Source organism: Poecilia reticulata, linkage group LG17 (genome assembly GCF_000633615.1).
Source record: "Poecilia reticulata strain Guanapo linkage group LG17, Guppy_female_1.0+MT, whole genome shotgun sequence".
NCBI classification, from domain to species: domain Eukaryota; kingdom Metazoa; phylum Chordata; class Actinopteri; order Cyprinodontiformes; family Poeciliidae; genus Poecilia; species Poecilia reticulata.
The window spans coordinates 20329960-20348615 of NC_024347.1; the positions used below are offsets into that span (position 1 = coordinate 20329960).

At 36.1% G+C, this 18656-nt stretch overlaps 1 protein-coding gene across 2 annotated transcripts in view; it reads left to right on the forward strand.

Annotated features, from left to right (window-relative positions):
* The window catches only part of LOC103479716 (corticotropin-releasing factor receptor 2), a 105504-nt gene that overhangs the window by 17562 nt on the left and 69286 nt on the right, over window positions 1-18656 (forward strand). For both annotated transcript variants that reach the window (XM_017309957.1, XM_008434311.2), the window contains exons 3-6: window positions 13148-13233; window positions 13782-13888; window positions 16008-16125; window positions 16274-16427. In XM_017309957.1, the coding sequence (XP_017165446.1) occupies window positions 13148-13233; window positions 13782-13888; window positions 16008-16125; window positions 16274-16427 (465 nt within the window). The remainder of the gene's footprint in view (window positions 1-13147; window positions 13234-13781; window positions 13889-16007; window positions 16126-16273; window positions 16428-18656) is intronic.

Here is an 18656-nt window from a genome sequence, read left to right on the forward strand (position 1 = left end):
GACTCAAAATCCGTTCTTGTGGAATATAACTGTTGTGATTTTTGATAATTATACAAAAATTACAGTCTAAAAGATAAGAAGAATATATGTTGTTTACAGTAAAACAAATGTAGTCTAATAAAATGATTAAAAATAACATCTAAGGATATTARGTTTCAGTATTATTACCCATCTTTTAGAGACAGCTTTTCCAATCATGTTCATTTATTTTAGTTTTCCAATTAAACAGCACTAGTTCTCTGTGCATGGAAATATTTGAAGCCCTCTGAGCTCTGCACTTGTCTTTCTTGACATTTAATTTGAATTCAAGAATTTATTCTGCGTACCACATACAATTAAATCACAGCTGATTCATAATTCTCTTAGGTTTACTTTTCTTTCAACGTTAAACCAATAGATATGTCTGCCATGAAGATAATCTTGCTCTGTGCGAGACGAAATTTAAATTCTGGTTTTAAAACTATTTGAATTGCTTCACTTGGAATAACAAGCAAATATGTAGTTTGAATGCACTGCCATCCCGCACACATGTCTCTAGTGTTTCCAGCCAATTGCCTCTGAAACCCGGGCAAACTGTTCCCTTTGACTGAGTTTATCTGGAATAACTACCTTCGTTTACTTTGGATTTTCATCTTTATAAATCTCCCTGCCAGACATTTACTAAGCTAATCTGGGAGAGCAGACCCACTGCAGGTACATAAATGTTTCACTAAAGGGTTATTTAGGTATACACATGTTTAGAGGATCTGTGGGGTGTGAAAATGCAAGAAAATGTTTAGCTCAAATGTTGTGCTCGTGGGTATTTTTTCCACCGATTACTTGAAGCTTCTGAAGTGGAATAAAAGTGCCAATCATAGATCCTTCCTCCTTCTCTTCAGGGGTGTATGAAAGTTTTCACTCCTCTCGGACTGGCCAAAAGAGAGGGACCTGGTATATACTGAAATATACCCTGAATGCACTGAAATTTGTSGTTATGAATATGTTTACAGTTAAAACAAAACAATCCCTGCTTTCTTTTGCCTTTAAATTGTTGTTCAACATGTACTGTGAAAGTGGGTGAAGGCAGCACATCTAAGTTAAGTTAACTTTAAGAAAAAATGTTGCAAAACTGCAAACTCACACCATCTTGCTTTTATCTTTAATGAGAAAGGCATTCATGCACTCCTCAAATGATTCTACAGCGGTCATGGGTGTTTTGCAGCTTCAGCTTTGATCATCAGTAATGGTTGCGTGGTGCTACAATCAAACATATCCGTCATGGAGGCAATGAAGCCTAACAACCTCATCAGTAACTTCTGCAGCTCTGACACAAACAGCAACAAACCTGATGTCACAAATCTGATCCTCTTTGTGATTTTGATAATATTTCTATGCGAATAACTTTGCAAAAACCAAAAGTTTTGATGGACATCAGATAACTTTGCATTCCATTTAGAATATGACAAGACTGTGTTTAAAATAATTTCCGGAGGGGATGGGCATAAAACCGAATCTCTAGATCTGCAAAACATAAAGAACACTCATTCCAAAGGGCGATTTACAAAGGGTTAAAGGTCACTTATAGTCTGAAGAACTTTCCTACTGTTAATTTAATGTCCTTTTTCTGAAAAGAAAAGGAACGTTACCTGAAAACTTTACTAAATAAATGAAAAGAACCAAGCATAGCCAAAAACCTGCTATTCCTCGCACTGTTAATTCACAATCCAGTAACATTATTCCACTAACAATTTTATTGAATGTGTATTTGTATTGTCTAAATTTGCCATACATATACAGGTTCCTTGTTTCCAAGAAAGTCATTGTTTGTAGAATAGCATCTATGGACACACCAAAAACACTTTCAGCGAAAAATGTTCCTGACCTGTATGGAGCTTGTAAAATAAAGAGATCATATTGATCTCGCTGCTGCTTGGTTGAGCAACTTGCTGTCAGAGCCTTTACAATAACCCCATAGGACCAGACTCAGCAGAGGTTAGCCGGGGCTTTTGTTAGCAGACAGCCCCCCACCCGCCCGGCTGCTCTGGGTAGCAGCATCTCCAACTGAAATAATTGCCAGATAGGAGGAGGAGAAGCATGGCACTGAGGCATACAATAGATCTATAAAAATAAAGCTAAAATCAGGCTTCTTTCTTGATTTTGTCAAAATAGCCATCATATTAAAGCGTCAGTTCCAAATCTTGTATGTTCCTTAAGTTAAAGCATGTTTGAAAGTATCACAAGCGTCTACTGTAGAGGTGCATGACTAATTTTGGCAGCAGAAATATGCCAGCAACATTCCTGCACAGCCCTGTCTGCCTGTGTGTGGATGACACAGAAAAGGATGTGTCTTTCTTTAGAGTTGCTCCTTCCCTGGGGCTGTGCTCTTTATAGAAGCAATGAGTGTGCATTGATTTCACAGAGGAGTCTGATTACAGAACATCTGATTCGGTTTGGTAAATATCCGTCTGATTTTCACACTTCTAAACCTTAAAAAAATGTCAGAGATACAAAGAAAAAAAAATCAAAATGCAATTTAAGGGAAGATGCATCGTTACACCTGAAATTATGTTTTACGAGTTATTTTTTTCCTCTTTTTTTACAGAGACTTTGGTGATAATGATATTGTAAGAGGGTTTTAAGGAAGGATAATGCATTAGAAACTGTAAAAAGAATCCCTCAGCATTAGAACAATAAGGAAGCTTTTCATTCAGTGATATTAAATAATTATTATTGCGTAAGTAATAATCTACAGAAACATAGCTTTCAATACAATCTTGAAATGTCTAATTTCTTGATCTAGTCAAAATCTGTGTTGATAATACCAAAGAGTCAAAGATCATCCCATCTGACACAGGGTCTTGTACAGCAAAGTGAATGTGACAAGGACGAGGTTGTGTTTTATTTTTTGTTAAATTGTGTAGCTGCCAAGTTTTATCTGATCAAACGTGGGTTAYTTCAGGACTTTGAAGGAGTTTTATGTCACATTGGAGTCATGATGACATCTTCAGGTTATTTTATTAAAGATGAATATGTGGGGAAAAAAACTTAATTTAAACAAAACAAAATGTAATCTTTTCTTTATTAGGCAGCTTAATGGAAATTATTCTTTTGTCATATGCAGCATGAAAGTGTTGTTTGGCCTTTGAGGAAAGCAAAGGAAATCACATCTTAAAGGAACAGACGAGATGTGCTGGTCCAAAAATGGAACCATCATGACAGCGTGAAGGCAACGTAACACAATAACATGGTATTATAAAACGGCTTCATGCTGCTGTATAACCTATGACTAAAAATGATTTGCATTTTTTGAATTGCAGTCTTGAACATAACTTTCTGTTACATTTGCAACACCCAAAGTCACACCTGAAGTAAATTTAAGTTGAACAAATACCTAATTTATTATGCTAGGGTAAAATTTTCTATTAAAGTGTTTCTTTAATTGGATTTAAATGTACTTATATGTACTTGTATATCAGCTTTATTTAGGTTGTTCTTTCAAAGATAAACACACTTTATTTATCGGTGATAGTTATAGAGTAAAGCAACCCTGCTTTGTAATAAAATCAAAAGTTTGCATATTCTCTCTGTGCATTTGTGGATTCTCTCTAGGTCTCCCACAGCTCAAAAATATAACTGTCAGGGTAGATGGTCTCTGAAATCTCCTTAGGTGTGAGTGTGTGCTTGCATGGTTGTTTGTCCTGTGTCTCTGTGTTGCCCTGTGATGGACTGGTGACTTGTCCAGGGTGTACCCCATCTCTTGCCCGATTTCTGTTGGAGATTCACACCAGCAACCCAAAGACAAGTGGGTAAAGACAATGGTTGGATGATTTAAGTGTAAGTGTAAAGAGGCTTTTTGGTCCCTGAGCAATTTCAGGGAAGTGGTTAGCTGACTAATTTGACTTTAATCTGAGGGTGAAAATAAGAGGATAAATTCAAAGTCAATGAATAGGGGTCACACTTAATTGCAATCAATTGTTTCAGGAACATTCTGGGAACCAGCTTGCATTCCTGATATGGAGGCTCTAACACCTCCATCTCTCTGACTTGTTTTCATGTCATGTCCCACTCTAAGACTGTATGTTCTTGTGTATAGGTTATCGGTTGGTCATTCTGCATTTACAGAACTTTACTCGACACAGACAAATGTAACACAGCCTAAACTGAAAGCAACATTTATCTCAATTAAGTCTGATGAGGGTGATTAGTGCAGGCTTTGATTCATCCAGGTAAGGCTTCTTTATGGCTTTTAATCTCTGGTTTTGTCTTTCTTTGCCTGAGTTGGTACTTTGGTTCTTTACTATGTGTGTTTCTGGAGCCAGGCGTCATCCTGACTCAATGGGGCTGTTCTCGCATTCAAAGTTTAAAACAGTCAATCCTTCTGCTAAGAAAAAAAGACAGCTTCGTGGTCTAACATATGTATTAAGGTTTGAAGTTATGACCAATCGTGGACCATTTTAAAACATTGTGAATTTCTCACTGAGCAAAATAAGATCATTCATTTGTAAAAGAAAGTTGGACATAGATTATTCATGCAAAGTGTTAAAAATTTAAGGTCGTAAAAGGAATAATTTGAATTCTGCACAGCACCTGTGTGGAATACAAGTTACTTGCGAGTCTAACAGTGCAGAGAGCTGGAGAAAAATTGTATAGGTGAAAGGTGAAATCTGATGTTTGTGTACACTACATTAATTTTATTGCTGTTATTTTCTTTAGGTACCAATTATTTCTTTAGTGTATTATTGTCCAATCACAACTGTTTTCGAATTCATCTTAACTTAATGCCATAGTATAGGAAACTTCCCCTCGTTCATCCACTTCTTAACACATTTTTAAATTTACTTAGCATGATTTTATTGACAATACATTTCTGATGAAGCTGTGATCCAAACATGAAAAGAGGTTCAAAGTGTAATGTCACTCATGGTCTATTGATTAATAAAAAGTGACTTTTAGGTTTTTTTTTCTATGTTTTGAATTTATATTGCTTCTTGTGTTGCTTTCTATTATATTAGGTGATAACATTCTTCTTGTAGCTGTGTGCTGCTTTAGGTACATTTTACACCCTGAGTCTGTTTTCTTATGTCTCTCATGTCAAGATTTATATGCGTTTCCTTCCTTTTCTGGACATTTTGTTTGTGACTTCTTGCCTAGCAGCGCCTTTTGTTTTGTTTAAGTAAATACATTTATTTCTCTCTCTGTCAGCCTACATTCCTGTCGTCTTCTACCACACCTCATGACACTGTTCCAATTCATCCCAACATCCCTGCAGTTTAACAATATTGGTCATATGAAAAGCAGTTAAAAAACAAACAAACATTGAATTCATGCACAGCCATCTTTCCTACGCACCCTTCACCATTTTCAAACAAAGCACAAAAGATATGACTTCTCATTTTGTGATTTTTTTCTGTTAAATAGAGATGAAGAGTCATGTATATCAACCTTTTTCTTTGCAGTGTGACTCACTGGATGTCTTCTGTTTTAATAGCAGTAGGTCAGATTTTTTCTTCTTTCCTTACAATATGCTTTGTTGCCATTTAAAAGTCTCCAGAATGAATAAACATTTGTTTAATAGCAACCTGCTAATTTAATATGATCTTTGTTAGTGATTTGAAGAATATTCAAAATATAATTGCAGCATTTGCATTTATATAATGTGTGAAAATCTTTTAACATTTTGCTCAAGCCATTGCATCGTAGACATCTGCTGTCTAAGACATGCCTGAGCCAGAGTTGTTTTTGTTTGTTGTTTTTTTTACCTCACATACTTGAAGTGATGACACTGGCAGTCAGATTATCCTGACACTAGTACTGGAAAAGCAATGCGGAAATTAGGCCTACCTTTACTGATAAACTTTTTCAGACTCCCAGTTCACATTTAGAAACTGGATGAGGTTTCTAATCAGACATTTCAATCAAAGACTTAGTCAGTTTTTGATTTTATAGCAAAGGCTTAAATTACCACAACTGCTTTACACCACAATAAATAAAGAATAAGTCAAGCTTTTAACATTGACAATGATAATTACCAAAATATATGTGAATTAAAAAAAAAACTGTTCAAGTACAGCACTGCATAAAACTAAGGGCTAAAGGCTAGCTAAGGGCTGCCAAACTTCACATTAATGAAAATCTGGGGCATTTGTTGAAAATATTTCACACCAAATTTGGCAGTGTGTTTAGAGTTAAACATGAATAGATTCATGTTTAACCAAGTGTCTGAGTGAATGCTAACCTTTATAAGTTGAAATAAATGGCATTGGCAAGATGTTTCTGTTTTTACAAGATGAAGTTAGCATATGATTTGGAGCTTCTGATCAATATGTTTCACTGTTTTTGTTTTTCACCGGAAACAGCAGTGATATGTATGATAAGCCAAATCCCTGTGCTTTTTCAATTTTTCCATTTTCATTTATTCTTTTTCATTTATCCTTTTATTTTCTTATGTATTTAAGTTTGGCTGAAATGGCTCTCCATACTTTCATATATGTCTGCATCTAAAAATGGAAACACTGAATACTTGTTTTAAATGACTAGAAATGATTATGCATTCAAAATTAACATTGTCATGTTCTCTCTTATCTGTTAGTTTAAATATATTTTACAAAATAATTTGAGTGATTGACACATTCTTAGTGTAAAACATTTTTGCTGCTAGTCTCTCTGTTCAGAAAGTGGTTAAACATTAAACTACTGAAACAAACATGTTTTTATTACTGGTGAAAAACAAACCTGTTGTTGTTTGGAATGTCTCTGCTGTACATGATGCAGCTCAGCTTTTGTTTCATCATGACGATTTTCACAAGGTCTCTTGATTTAAACAAAAAMTTGTGTATCTTATTTTATTTTTTGATGTTTTGTATCCAAACATACTCATCTCTGGGAAACCAAACCTGTCTCCTTGCTCAACAGTATCATGGTTAGTCATTACCATGGCATTTATACTTGCATATAATTTTTTTGACAGTTGAATGGAGCTCCTTGAGGCATCTAAAAATTGTATCCAAGGATAAATCAGACTTGTGGAGGTTCACAATTCTCTTCCTGTTATCTTCCYTGGCATGTATTGATTTTCACGCAATTTCAAGYCGTTCTGCACAGGCTGACTTTTCTTTGCCAGTGGGTTCAGGATCCTGTGATCTCTGCCTTAAACATTTGAAACGCTTAAAAAAAAATCTAAATCAAGTCGGTGATTTGACCGACGAGGCAAAAGGGGAATGGAGGAAAATCAATAATGTTGTGAAAGTTACTATTGTTAACCTTCAAGCCCACCTTGCTGGCGTTGATGCAATAGGCATCAGTAGCCAAAGGTTAATGAACAGTATTTTTCTACAATTTGAAGGCCTTTATAGTTTCTTACGAAAGATAAGATTCAAGAAATAAAACCTGTGCACCCACTTCGAGATGTGAATGGGGATTAATCACTCTTAGTATAACTAGATGAACTGGACTTAGATTTCTTCMCCATGGCAGTTCAGTGGATATAGTACAGGAGTCAGAGTTTAATAAAATGGGTGAATGTTTGTTAATATCCTCTCTATTAATACTTTAGTTTCTTAATATAATCTTTTTTTTTTCTGTCTCTGTGTAGCCTGTGACATAGGCGTGTATCATACAGCAGATTTGCTCCAGTTCCTGCTGYCTTAATAAAATGTCAAGCTGCAGTGAACTGTGTGATTCCGATGCTTTTGCTATTCCCCAGTTTATTCAGTACCCAGCCTATGAAATTCAATTTCATTTGGCTTGAGAATATCCCGGCAGTAACTGACTCAGGTGTGGGCCGGTTACTGGGGCTTTCAGTCCTCAGTTTTGAGATGATAATCTGCACTGCCACTTTAACCTCATCCAGTTTCAAGCTCCAATTTTACAGACTGTTCAGCAAAATCCAGAGAAGAAGTGTGTAATTTGTTGTGAGACAAGAGAGGTAGTTTGTCTTTTGAGGGAAAAATGTTACTATTTATTTCTCTTTTTAAAAAAAAAATATTTTACTGCCTTAACATGAATAAACTTGCAATAATAATTAACAGTGATGAAAATGAACAATAAAAACTGGGCAAATTCAATGCATTAAAATAGYCCAGCTCTGCTCTACTTAAGAGGATAAGTAAAATCCATCCAACATTGAACTGTTCCTCATTTCTGCAGCAGTTTGTAAATTCATTTCACATTATGTAAATTATTCTGTAAGGTTTCAGATTCTCTAATTATTTCTCACATTTTACGCAGGAGCAAACAATCAACCCCAAATCCACTTAACTGAAAATTCCTTTTGCTTTTGTTTGAACACTCATATGGTGCTTGTTAGTGACAGCATATTTGTTCATGTTTAAAAAGTGAGGCAGCTTGCCTTTCTTGGCAGATTCTGCATCAGCTGATGGTCACAAAGCTCTTCCTGCTATGCGCTTTTGCACAATTAACATGTTGTTCTTTCTGGATTCTTAACAGCACCGTTAAAAAGAGAAAAACTGCCTCATCATAATTTATGTCCACATTTTTTAAGTAAATKACATTTTTTATGTCCACGAGTAAATAAATAAGTTGTCATCATTGACTCTTTATTTGTGAGAAATAAAAAAAAACCAAAAAAAAAAAACATCATTGCACAAATATTGATTGAAATGGTTAGCGTTGGAGTTAATAATCAGACACAAATGTTTTGTAGGATTTTTTTGGTTTCTGATACTATTGCATGATTAAACACTTCACGGGTCAAACTGACCCAAGAACATTATTGGTGTATGTCAGAAATGAATATAACAGGAAGGTTAATGCACAATGCACAGATGGTTTGTCAGAAGTGCATTGTTCCTGCACTCATGCTTTGAATTAGTCTTGCCTCAGTGGAATACACACAGAAGCGAACATCACAACCTGCTTCTTAAGCCCAGTGTGTGCACCATCGCTGCTTGTTTCACAAGAACAGCATGATATTTGCTTTAAGTGCCAGAGAACTTATAGCTCAGATAACATGGAGGTGCAAATCCCTTTTAACTTTGCAGATATATACAAGCTACAAAATATGTGAGGGTCTGGAAAGGATGTTTCGATAAGTAAAAGGAGATTAAATCTTAGCATTGGCAGAAAACACCTGCTGTGTGACTTGCTGGGTTTTACCTTCGATGTTGCAGATGTTGATTATTTTAAGCCACGCAAGAATTAGGCTATTTCTTACGTTTACTTTCCCAAAAGGCTGCAATGTTCTTTTTCATGACTGCAAAAAAGCACATAGAGGATTGGATTATACTAATGTGATACTGAAAATGGAACAAAAATGTGGAAAATTTGAGTACAGTCTTTTCAAGATGGATTATTTCAGTCACACTGAAATGGAACATTAAATAAAACAGCTGTGCTCCATGTCCTATCTTAAGAAAATGGTAATTGAAGCACTGGTTTATGTTGTCTTTTTTGAGGAACTGGTTACTTATACCACTTAATATTATTCACAAACATTTGAAATTTCAAAATTAAATGAGCAGTTGTTGTAAAACTGGAGTTCTAAAGCACAAATTTAAACTCTGATGCCATCTCTTTAGAAGTATTTTAGACTAATCATCAGGAACCAACTAAAATGGGATTGTTATGGAATTAAGAATTATTTTTTTAAACAAAATGTAACAATGGTGGCTTAATCAATTTTTCTAGTGCAAACCAAATGTGGCATCACCATCCACTTCCAGCAGATTTCTCTGTGTATTGCTTATATTCTAAGACTATTCCTTGGTCATCCATTCAACATTGTGATATAAAGTCCTAGCAATGAAAAGACTACAGCTTAAAATCTTACCTCACTGTTTAGCTAACATTTTTCTAACTGCTGTATTCACACTGTGCAAGAGCAGTTATGTTAGTAATGTGTTTGTATAGTGCAAATATAACAGGATATAGATGCACATATTCAGGTTCTTGCAGAAATGTAACCTTTCCAAACTTCTGCTTGTCCTATTTGACATGTGGATTGAAAACCACTTTCCTCTCTGAATTATCACCAGGGAGAGCCAGGGGAGGCATGCGCCCACGTGCTATTAGTGCTTCTGGCTGGAAACAGGAGCTCTGTGTGTATGCAGAACATGGACATTTGACATGCCAGTTCAAGGCCCGTCTGTTGAATAAGTGTGTGGCTGAAAAGAGACTTCAATTTGGACACAAATGATTGAAGGATACAAGGTACAAATGTATCTGTTAAAATTTTCTGGAAAAAGAAAAATCCAAATTGTTGTTTAGATGAGTAGAATCAAAAAGTTGCATGACAGTCAGTTTAACATCAGCTTCAGACGACAATTTGTTGTGAGAAGAGTGCAGGGGAAAAAAGTCATACTCCTCTTAAAAGTGTTGATGTACTGAATTTGAAAAATAAAGTTGTCAGATTTATCTGAGAGACTGATTGAAAGATTATTTGTCTCAACTACGAATTGATTCCACCTCATGTTGCACCTCAAACATGTTTTCGTACTTATTGTGTATTTAATCTGCCTCTTGGATTGCATCATTCCTTCAAGTTCCCTTGYCTGTCTCCTGTCTTTGACTTACCTTCATAACAGAGACACAAAACAGAGTGTGATCAAGGCAATATAGTTTAAAAATACTAAATTTTTCTTTTAGGTTTCAAGTAGCCATCTCACCGCTCTCCAATGACAAAATGTCACATAATGTGACACCAATTTCAATGCAAAGGGTAATCCTCTGCTGCTGTCACTGCTCCTAAAGGTGCTTGAGGTGGATTGCTTCTTCCTGTTCCAGCATACTGCTTTGGTGTTAACAAGTCTCTGTAATTCAGGATAAGACTGTCTACACCTGGGTCAGATTTGTCTAAACTGAACTCATCCCATGGGGGGAAACACATGTAGAAAAGAGATTAAATTATTTATTCATCCCTTTATGTATTTTGCACCAGTAATTTAGGAATGTATTTGCTCAAAGACATCATAAATTTGTGATTTGCTTATAGAAAAATATTATTCCTTTTAGTACTGACGGCATTAATCTTAAAATCACATATCAAAAGAGCTTCAGTGGGAAAGTAGACTATGTATCTTCAGTGGAAAGATTAAAATACTCACTTGAGCTATCTAATGAGAATAAAAAGGCAGAAAATCACCTTTACATGCGTATTGCTGCTGCGTTTCAGAGCAACTCTGTTATTTAGTGTAAAGCAGATAAGAAGCTCACTGAATGTGCTCTGAGGAATTTCAAAATGAAATATTCAGTTCAAAGTTGATTACGGAAAGCAGGCTTTAAAAGATATGCAAGCAACTGACGGTAAGAAGCTTTGCATATCCTTGCCATGAATAAAAATTGTGCTGCTCAATTGGCATTCAGTGCCAACATCGCATAGATAGTATAACTCAACTTTGAACTGAGCTTTGAAGAAATTACTAAACTGTTTAGTGTACCTGTGAAGCACTTTATAAACACTCCACATGGAATAAGTATTTCATACCAGTTTGGCTCACTGTAGTATTAAATGCCATGTTTACTGCTGATTATCTGTCATATTTATATACAAATGTAATGGACTGTGATGTTTTTTAGGGTAATCTGAACTGAATGAGTAACTTTAAATTGTTTTCCAAACTGCAAATATTACCATTATTGCCATGCGTCTGCAGTCAAAAATAAAGGTATTGTTAGTATTACCTGGTCTACATCGTACAGCTTTTTTTGAATGAAAGGGAGATGCGCTGGTTGTGTGCTACAAAATCAAATTTWAAAAAAGTATCCAACTCAACACTTGCAAACCTACTTTAAGCACACTGGCATTCATATCAACATTTCATTGTAATACAGACAAACGTGCATACGGCAGGATTAGGAGAGATGGGGAGTTAGATGCAGGAATGCAGTGCAGTCCTCTTTAGATCGTAACCCTGTTAACAAATTGGTTCATTGGGGGGAAAAACGTAGAGTTTTACCTATGGAATATGATGTGTAACCACGCATGTCATTTGCAGTGCTCATAGATTGTGTTATATAATCATAATGTTCTGTTGTCCTGCTTCGTAAACTTAACACATTGCTTTGACTGTTGTCAATTTTAAAGACTATTGGCACAACTGCTCTTTTTGCAGCTCTACTGGGAGAACTGAGGATATGTAAGTCACACACCAGRAGGTCACATGATACAGATAGTAGACTTAAAACAGCCTGTCTTGCTCTGTTGCCCTATCAAGTGTTATCCTCAATGATAACCTATAGAGAGGCAAAAACATTAGTGATAGGATTGTTAAAGCTTTTCAGGATGGTATTGCCCCAGCAATAACCCTGATAACCCACAACCTACATTGCAATTTTAAATGTGGGTCTTGCATAAAATGTCAACCCAGTTCCATTTCAGCTAACTGAGCTCACACACTGCTAACAGAATTCCAAAACAGCAATTTTATTCTAAAATACTTGTATTTCCCTTGTTTAAAGCCCATTTGTGACAGGCTGGTCWCACTGTTTAATTTGCTCAGGTCTGGAAAATGTAAACCAAAAGACAGGAGTAATTGCTAGCCAGCGAGTCAAGGATCAGTTGAAATCCTACCAAAGGTCTTTTTTTTTTTAATAGACTGATTAAACATCCACTGCTGCTGTTTCATCGTGTTTAAATGAGCAGCTTGCTAGGTTTTTCAGCAACAAATTAAAGTTGCTAATTTGATTTTTAGGATTTAAGCAATATTCTCATTTCTATTTTTTATTTTTATTTTTTCAATAAAAAAATTCAATATCACCTGGGGATTTCTGATTGAATGAAAATTAGATAAAACCAAAGTAAGGCTTATTATAAGTAAGATTTTATTMCTTCAATAAATAAAGATGCACTGCAAAAAGAGCTTGAAAGAGCTTCAGCTTTCTCCTTCCAAGATAAAGTAAATGAAGCATGAAGTGGAACTTGGSTGATGTATGATAAAGCAGACATGCGGGTGGAGATAGGAGGGGTCCAACCTTATATCGGCAGCATTTTCTTGGCAGTGGTGGTGGTTGTGCTTTCAAGCACAGAAAGAGTGCTTGTGAGGGAATGTCATTTTTTTGTTTTTAAAATTCCTTCCTTTCAGGTCATTTCCATTCTACATTTAATGTCTCGTTAGATGTAAGCCACCTTTTTTGGGGAAAAAAAAAATAAAAATCACAAATTGTTCTTGTATGTAATGCATTTTTATTGACTCCCATTACTCTTGTTTTGCAGGAAGTGCTTACAGAGAATGCCTGGATAATGGTACATGGGCGTTGAAGATCAATTACTCCAACTGTGAGCCCATTTTGGAGGAGAAGGTTAGTGTGGCAACATGGAAACAATTTCTCATTTTCTTATAAAAGCACAGATTGCTATCACAGATGAATACTCAAAAATATTGTTTCCACTTATTAATGCTCATTGAAATGTATTATTTTAATGATGCAGATACCCCCCGCACCCCATCAGCCCTCACAAAGCAAACAGAAATGCTGTCCTGCCTGTTTAAAAGATGGAGGATAAAGAGTGCTGTTCATTTGTGTTGTGCCTTGACCTGGTTACCTCTAATTTTCTCTCCAGACTCAGTATTTCTGGGTCTTGCTCTATTTCCTTTAATAATTTTAAACCAAGACATCTGAAGTGTGTCAATGACATTTGCTTTTCAATCCATGCTATCTAGATCTAAGTAGATTATGGATTTCTTGCTGTTTCCTATTATTCATACGGCAAAGAAACGATCTGCAGTTGTACTCCTTAGTAATTGTTAGTGATCTAACAAGGTCTGCATTTGTAAAACTTATATATATATATATATTTTTTTTTACATCTTGCTATATAATAACTAATGTGTCTGTGTCCTTTTCAGAGAAAATACCCCATGCATTACAAGATAGCTCTGATCATCAACTACCTAGGCCACTGTATTTCTGTGGGAGCTCTAATCGTGGCCTTTATTCTCTTCTTATGCTTAAGGCAAGTATAGAAATAATCTGAAATGGGGCTCCTGTGTGCAACAGCCCAGATAGAAGATAATCAGTGAAACTGATGTTGCATCCTAATGCTGCTTGTCATTAGCTTGCTCATGTCAGATGAACAAATCTCTGCAGCTCGACTCGGTAGCTGAGTCTAGTCCCAGACCTGATGTATATTTTCTAACACATCTGTCCTGGAAGCAGCTGTGAGTGCCAGCTTAAATGCAAGCAGCCTCAGAAGCCTTTTCTCACTGTTAAAGTTTAATTATTATGTAACTGCAGGAAAATTCTTATCTCTTGCTGAGCCAGTCTACTGTAACGCTTAATTAATATTGATTATATCATTCTATATGGGCTGTACTGCTCTTTGACCTTTTTCTTGAACACTGTGCTATATATAGCATGAAGGGGTTATGTGTTAAATCTTAAGTAGCTTTCAAGATAGGGTGACCCATATTTTAAGACCTAAAATCTAAGTTTGAATGAATATGCTTTTATGTCTGGAGGCATGACATTTTAACAATAGATTGTATGTCACCACTTTGGGATGTCGAGTTTTAAAGTATAATTGCATGATGATTGTGTGGTGAAAAAAATTAAACCTACTATGCTCTCTGCTGCCTGCCAAATTCATGATTAATTTTTCTAACATGCTTTCATTAAGCTCAGCCAGACTATAGCCCTCAGGCCCTCATATTTTCTGTCTCTTCAACTGTTTTAGCAACTGATTTGAGGGGCATAGAAAGAGAATGGACTTTCACAGGGTATTTTGCGCAGATTTATAGTATAGAATAAACAGAGTATCTCAAAGTTACTTTATATCAACACTCAAAATCAATTCAGCCCATACACAGCTGTGACTAGCACTTGGCAGACTATAAACCCTTCTTAGATACATGCATTTATTTAATTCCCTTGAGCCACAGATAGTCTGTAAAAACCTCTGTGAGAGAACTGCAGCGTACTCTCTTGGTAATGCGACTGCAAGCCAAGCATCTGTTACACTAGTCCCAGTCACACCGTAATCCCTTCATCACATACCAGCTCCAGGCATACCAGGCGTCATGTTGGTACTTTATGCTAAAGCAGGGGGTGGGCAATTATTTCTTCCAAAAAAAACACACAAGTAGCTATGATTGTTGTAGAGTGCCTGATTATTGGCTAAATCAATTTTTTTCATGTATAAATGTGATAATCACACTGTCACATGACCAGACCTCTTTTCATCCTGCCTGTAACGCTGGAGGTAAATGTCTGACAACAACCTGTRCAAGAGGAAGTCAGTAAAATATTTAAATAAACAAATATAAATAAAATATGTTCTTTCAAGTGTCTTAAATTGTCAGRCTAAACACGTTTCATTATTGTTTTGAAACACGTTTCATTGTTTGGTTTTGTCTGACAATTATTTAAGAAGTAATCCMTGAGAGCATTATTCTCCACAAACCTTAAATTCAGTAAATTGTGACATTATTCCCACCAACGTGTGGCTTATGGCATCTGTTACACGATCCCCTGAGAGAAATGTTGCGATCTACTTCAGTGAGACTGCATCCAACCAGCTCAATATCTTATTTCCCACAAAACATGTACTCATTGCAATCAGAAACAATTTCAATTCCAGTTTCAAAATTATTTGTGTCCACTGACATTGCAATGATGATATGTTGGTTGGGTATTGTTAAATGGTGGCTGCTAWTGTAGCTGCCCAAACATGAACTGAGTTTAATTTGTCTTGGAAATCAGACTTTTGTGCTGGAGTTCATGTCATACCAAAGTTGTTAGCTTTTTAGTTTCAAGCCATTTCAGTAATATTAGTTTTTTTAAAAGCCATTTTTATTTTGTATTAGTTTCAGTTCCCCCATTTTCTAAGAACCACAGAAAATAAATCTTGTTGAATTTGTCATATTTTGCTTTTTAAAAAGCAACAACTTTATGTTACACAAGGAAAAGCAATCTGCCCGGGATCCTGGCTAACTGAGAAGAATGCCAAAAAAAAAAAAAAACATAAAAAATCTCGAAAGGGTTGTACACTGATAAATTTATACCCCATGCATGTTTTCGTAAGTTAGCTCTTCTGAGAAATAACAGTAAAAATCACCATGTTGCTTATGTTGTAGGAGCATACGGTGTCTTCGAAACATTATCCACTGGAATTTGATCACCACCTTCATATTGAGGAACGTTATGTGGTTCTTGCTTCAGTTGATTGACCACAATATCCATGACAAAAATGAGGTATAAACAATTTTTTTTACTAATAGTAATCACAATAGGAGAGAGAAATTACAGATCTTTATTGATGGCAGTAGTCTGTACAACATAAAATGGTTTCATAGTTATAATTTGATTTCTTTTGGATAACTCTGTCTCTTTCTCTTTTCAGCCTTGGTGTCGATTAAGTACGACAATATACAACTACTTTGTAGTGACCAACTTCTTCTGGATGTTTGTTGAAGGATGTTATCTTCACACTGCTATTGTTATGACCTAYTCCACTGATAAACTGAGAAAGTGGGTTTTTCTTTTCATTGGTTGGTGTAAGTATGCTCCTGGTTTTATGCCATAAAGCTGAGCAAGTTGGCTTTCAAATTATATTGGTGTAGAATGGAGACATGTCTGAGACGATTACTTAAAGATTAATTTTGGTATCAACATCTCCTTCATCCCACCAAACATCAAAAGCCATTTGTTCATAATACGGGGGACTTATTTTTAGTTATGAATACAAGAAACATAATTTTTGTCTGAAATGTAAACTTGATTTGTGAACTATTCTATTCTATTCTATTCTATTCTATTCTATTCTATTCTATTCTATTCTATTCTATTCTATTCTATTCTATTCTATTCTGGCGTGGAACTGCTGTAGTAGGACTTTCCAGAAGTTCTGTTCTTGAGGTTCCTGTGAAGTATTTTATACTGACTAGAAAAAAACAACAACTTTGTTTTTGTTCTTTACCTCAAGTAAAAATAGACTTCTTTGATTGTGGAGCATGTACAGCTTTATATAAGCAAGAAGTTTAATCTTGTTCTTCTTTAAAATCAGTTTAACTTTGAGCAATGTCGTCATTAGATGTTCTGGTGTCTGATGCTAAAAGCAGTTGACATCAGAAATCTACAGACACATTTGTAAATTTTTGGAAAACAGTCACAATTATCACAGTTGCCAAAATAACTAGCCAACAAAAAAAAGCTAGGAACATACAGAGAGTTGTGTAAGTCAGCCAGTCTGAACTTGGGTTTTCATCATGTAGTAGACATGTCATCAAAGCTTATTTGCAACTACACAAAATTGATGGATCTAACAATCCACAACCCGACAGACATGCATAAATTAATGTAGTTTGAGTTAATGCAGCTGAAGCACACCTCCTGGTTTGACTGCTCATGTGTAGGCAGCTGACTCTTATTTCTGCCTCAACACTCAAGCGAGTAGAGTTGTTCACACTTCAACTGCCTTAATTTGCTCATTCTACCCTACATCTTACATGTCAAATAGGAAATATGGGAACCAAGACGGAAATACTCGTTTAACCGTACTTTGCGGAAGGAGGGTAGATCTTACGTTTCCAGATAATTTTTGATTGAATCTATTTCTACTTTTGAAACAGTTAATGTTCAACATAGATTAGATTCTTAGAGTGCCTTACAGAAGCACTTAAATTCCTGGAATTATTTTAGTTTGTCGCATGCAACTACTTATCTTGACAACATTTATAACTGAAGCAGATGATTTGTGTTATTTGTGTTTTTCAACATTTATATATATATATATATATACTGTATATATATAAACCCAACACCTCCAAATAAATTCTGGAGCTACCAACTGTCTTAATTAGTAACTGAATAAAGATCCACAGATGAAAACTATAAATTAATCACTCCACTGATCTCACTTTAAGGGATCACAAGCCATATAAGGCCAAAGCAAACAGCGGCAGTGTAATGCTATAGGGATGCTTTTCAGGAACAGCAAAGCTAATCAGAACTATTGGGGAAATGGGGAAATGGTTTGTGTTGAAAACGGGCCAATACTGGAAGAAAACCTTTTAGTGTCCTCTGAAGACACTTGAGATTTGAGCAAAGGTTCACCTTCCAGCAGGATATATGTACCCCAAACTGGTACATCAATAGACATTCAAGAATGTCTCAAAGTCCTGACTCACACAATAGATAATCTGTGGTAAGAGTTAACAGTTCATGTTCGCATGTTTTCCAATCACTCTGACTTAATTTGAACTGTTTTCAAAAGGAAATTGGGGAAACGTGCAAAACTGGTAGAGCCATTTCAATATTTTTTTCCATATCACATATACAGTATGTACTACTTTTTATTCCGTAAAATCCCAATTATTATGACACTTTTTGAATTTGACACTTTTGAATCAAAACATATCGTCTAGTAAACCATCCATCCATCCATTTTCTTCCGATTTATCCGGGGTTGGGTCGCGGGGGCAGCAGCTTCAGAAGGGAGGCCCAGACTTCCCTCTCCCCAGCCACTTCTTCCAGCTCCTCCGGGGGAACCCCAAGGCGTTCCCAGGCCAGCCGAGAGACATAGTCCCTCCAGTGTGTCCTGGGTCTTCCCCGAGGCCTCCTCCCGTTGGGACGTGCCCGGAAAACCAGGGAGGCGTCCAGGAGGCATCCTTACCAGATGCCCAAGCCACCTCAATTGGCTTCTCTCGACGTGGAGGAGCAGCGGCTCTACTCTGAGTCTCTCTAAGGGGGCTCTCTAAAGGAGAGCCCAGCCACCCTGCGGAGGA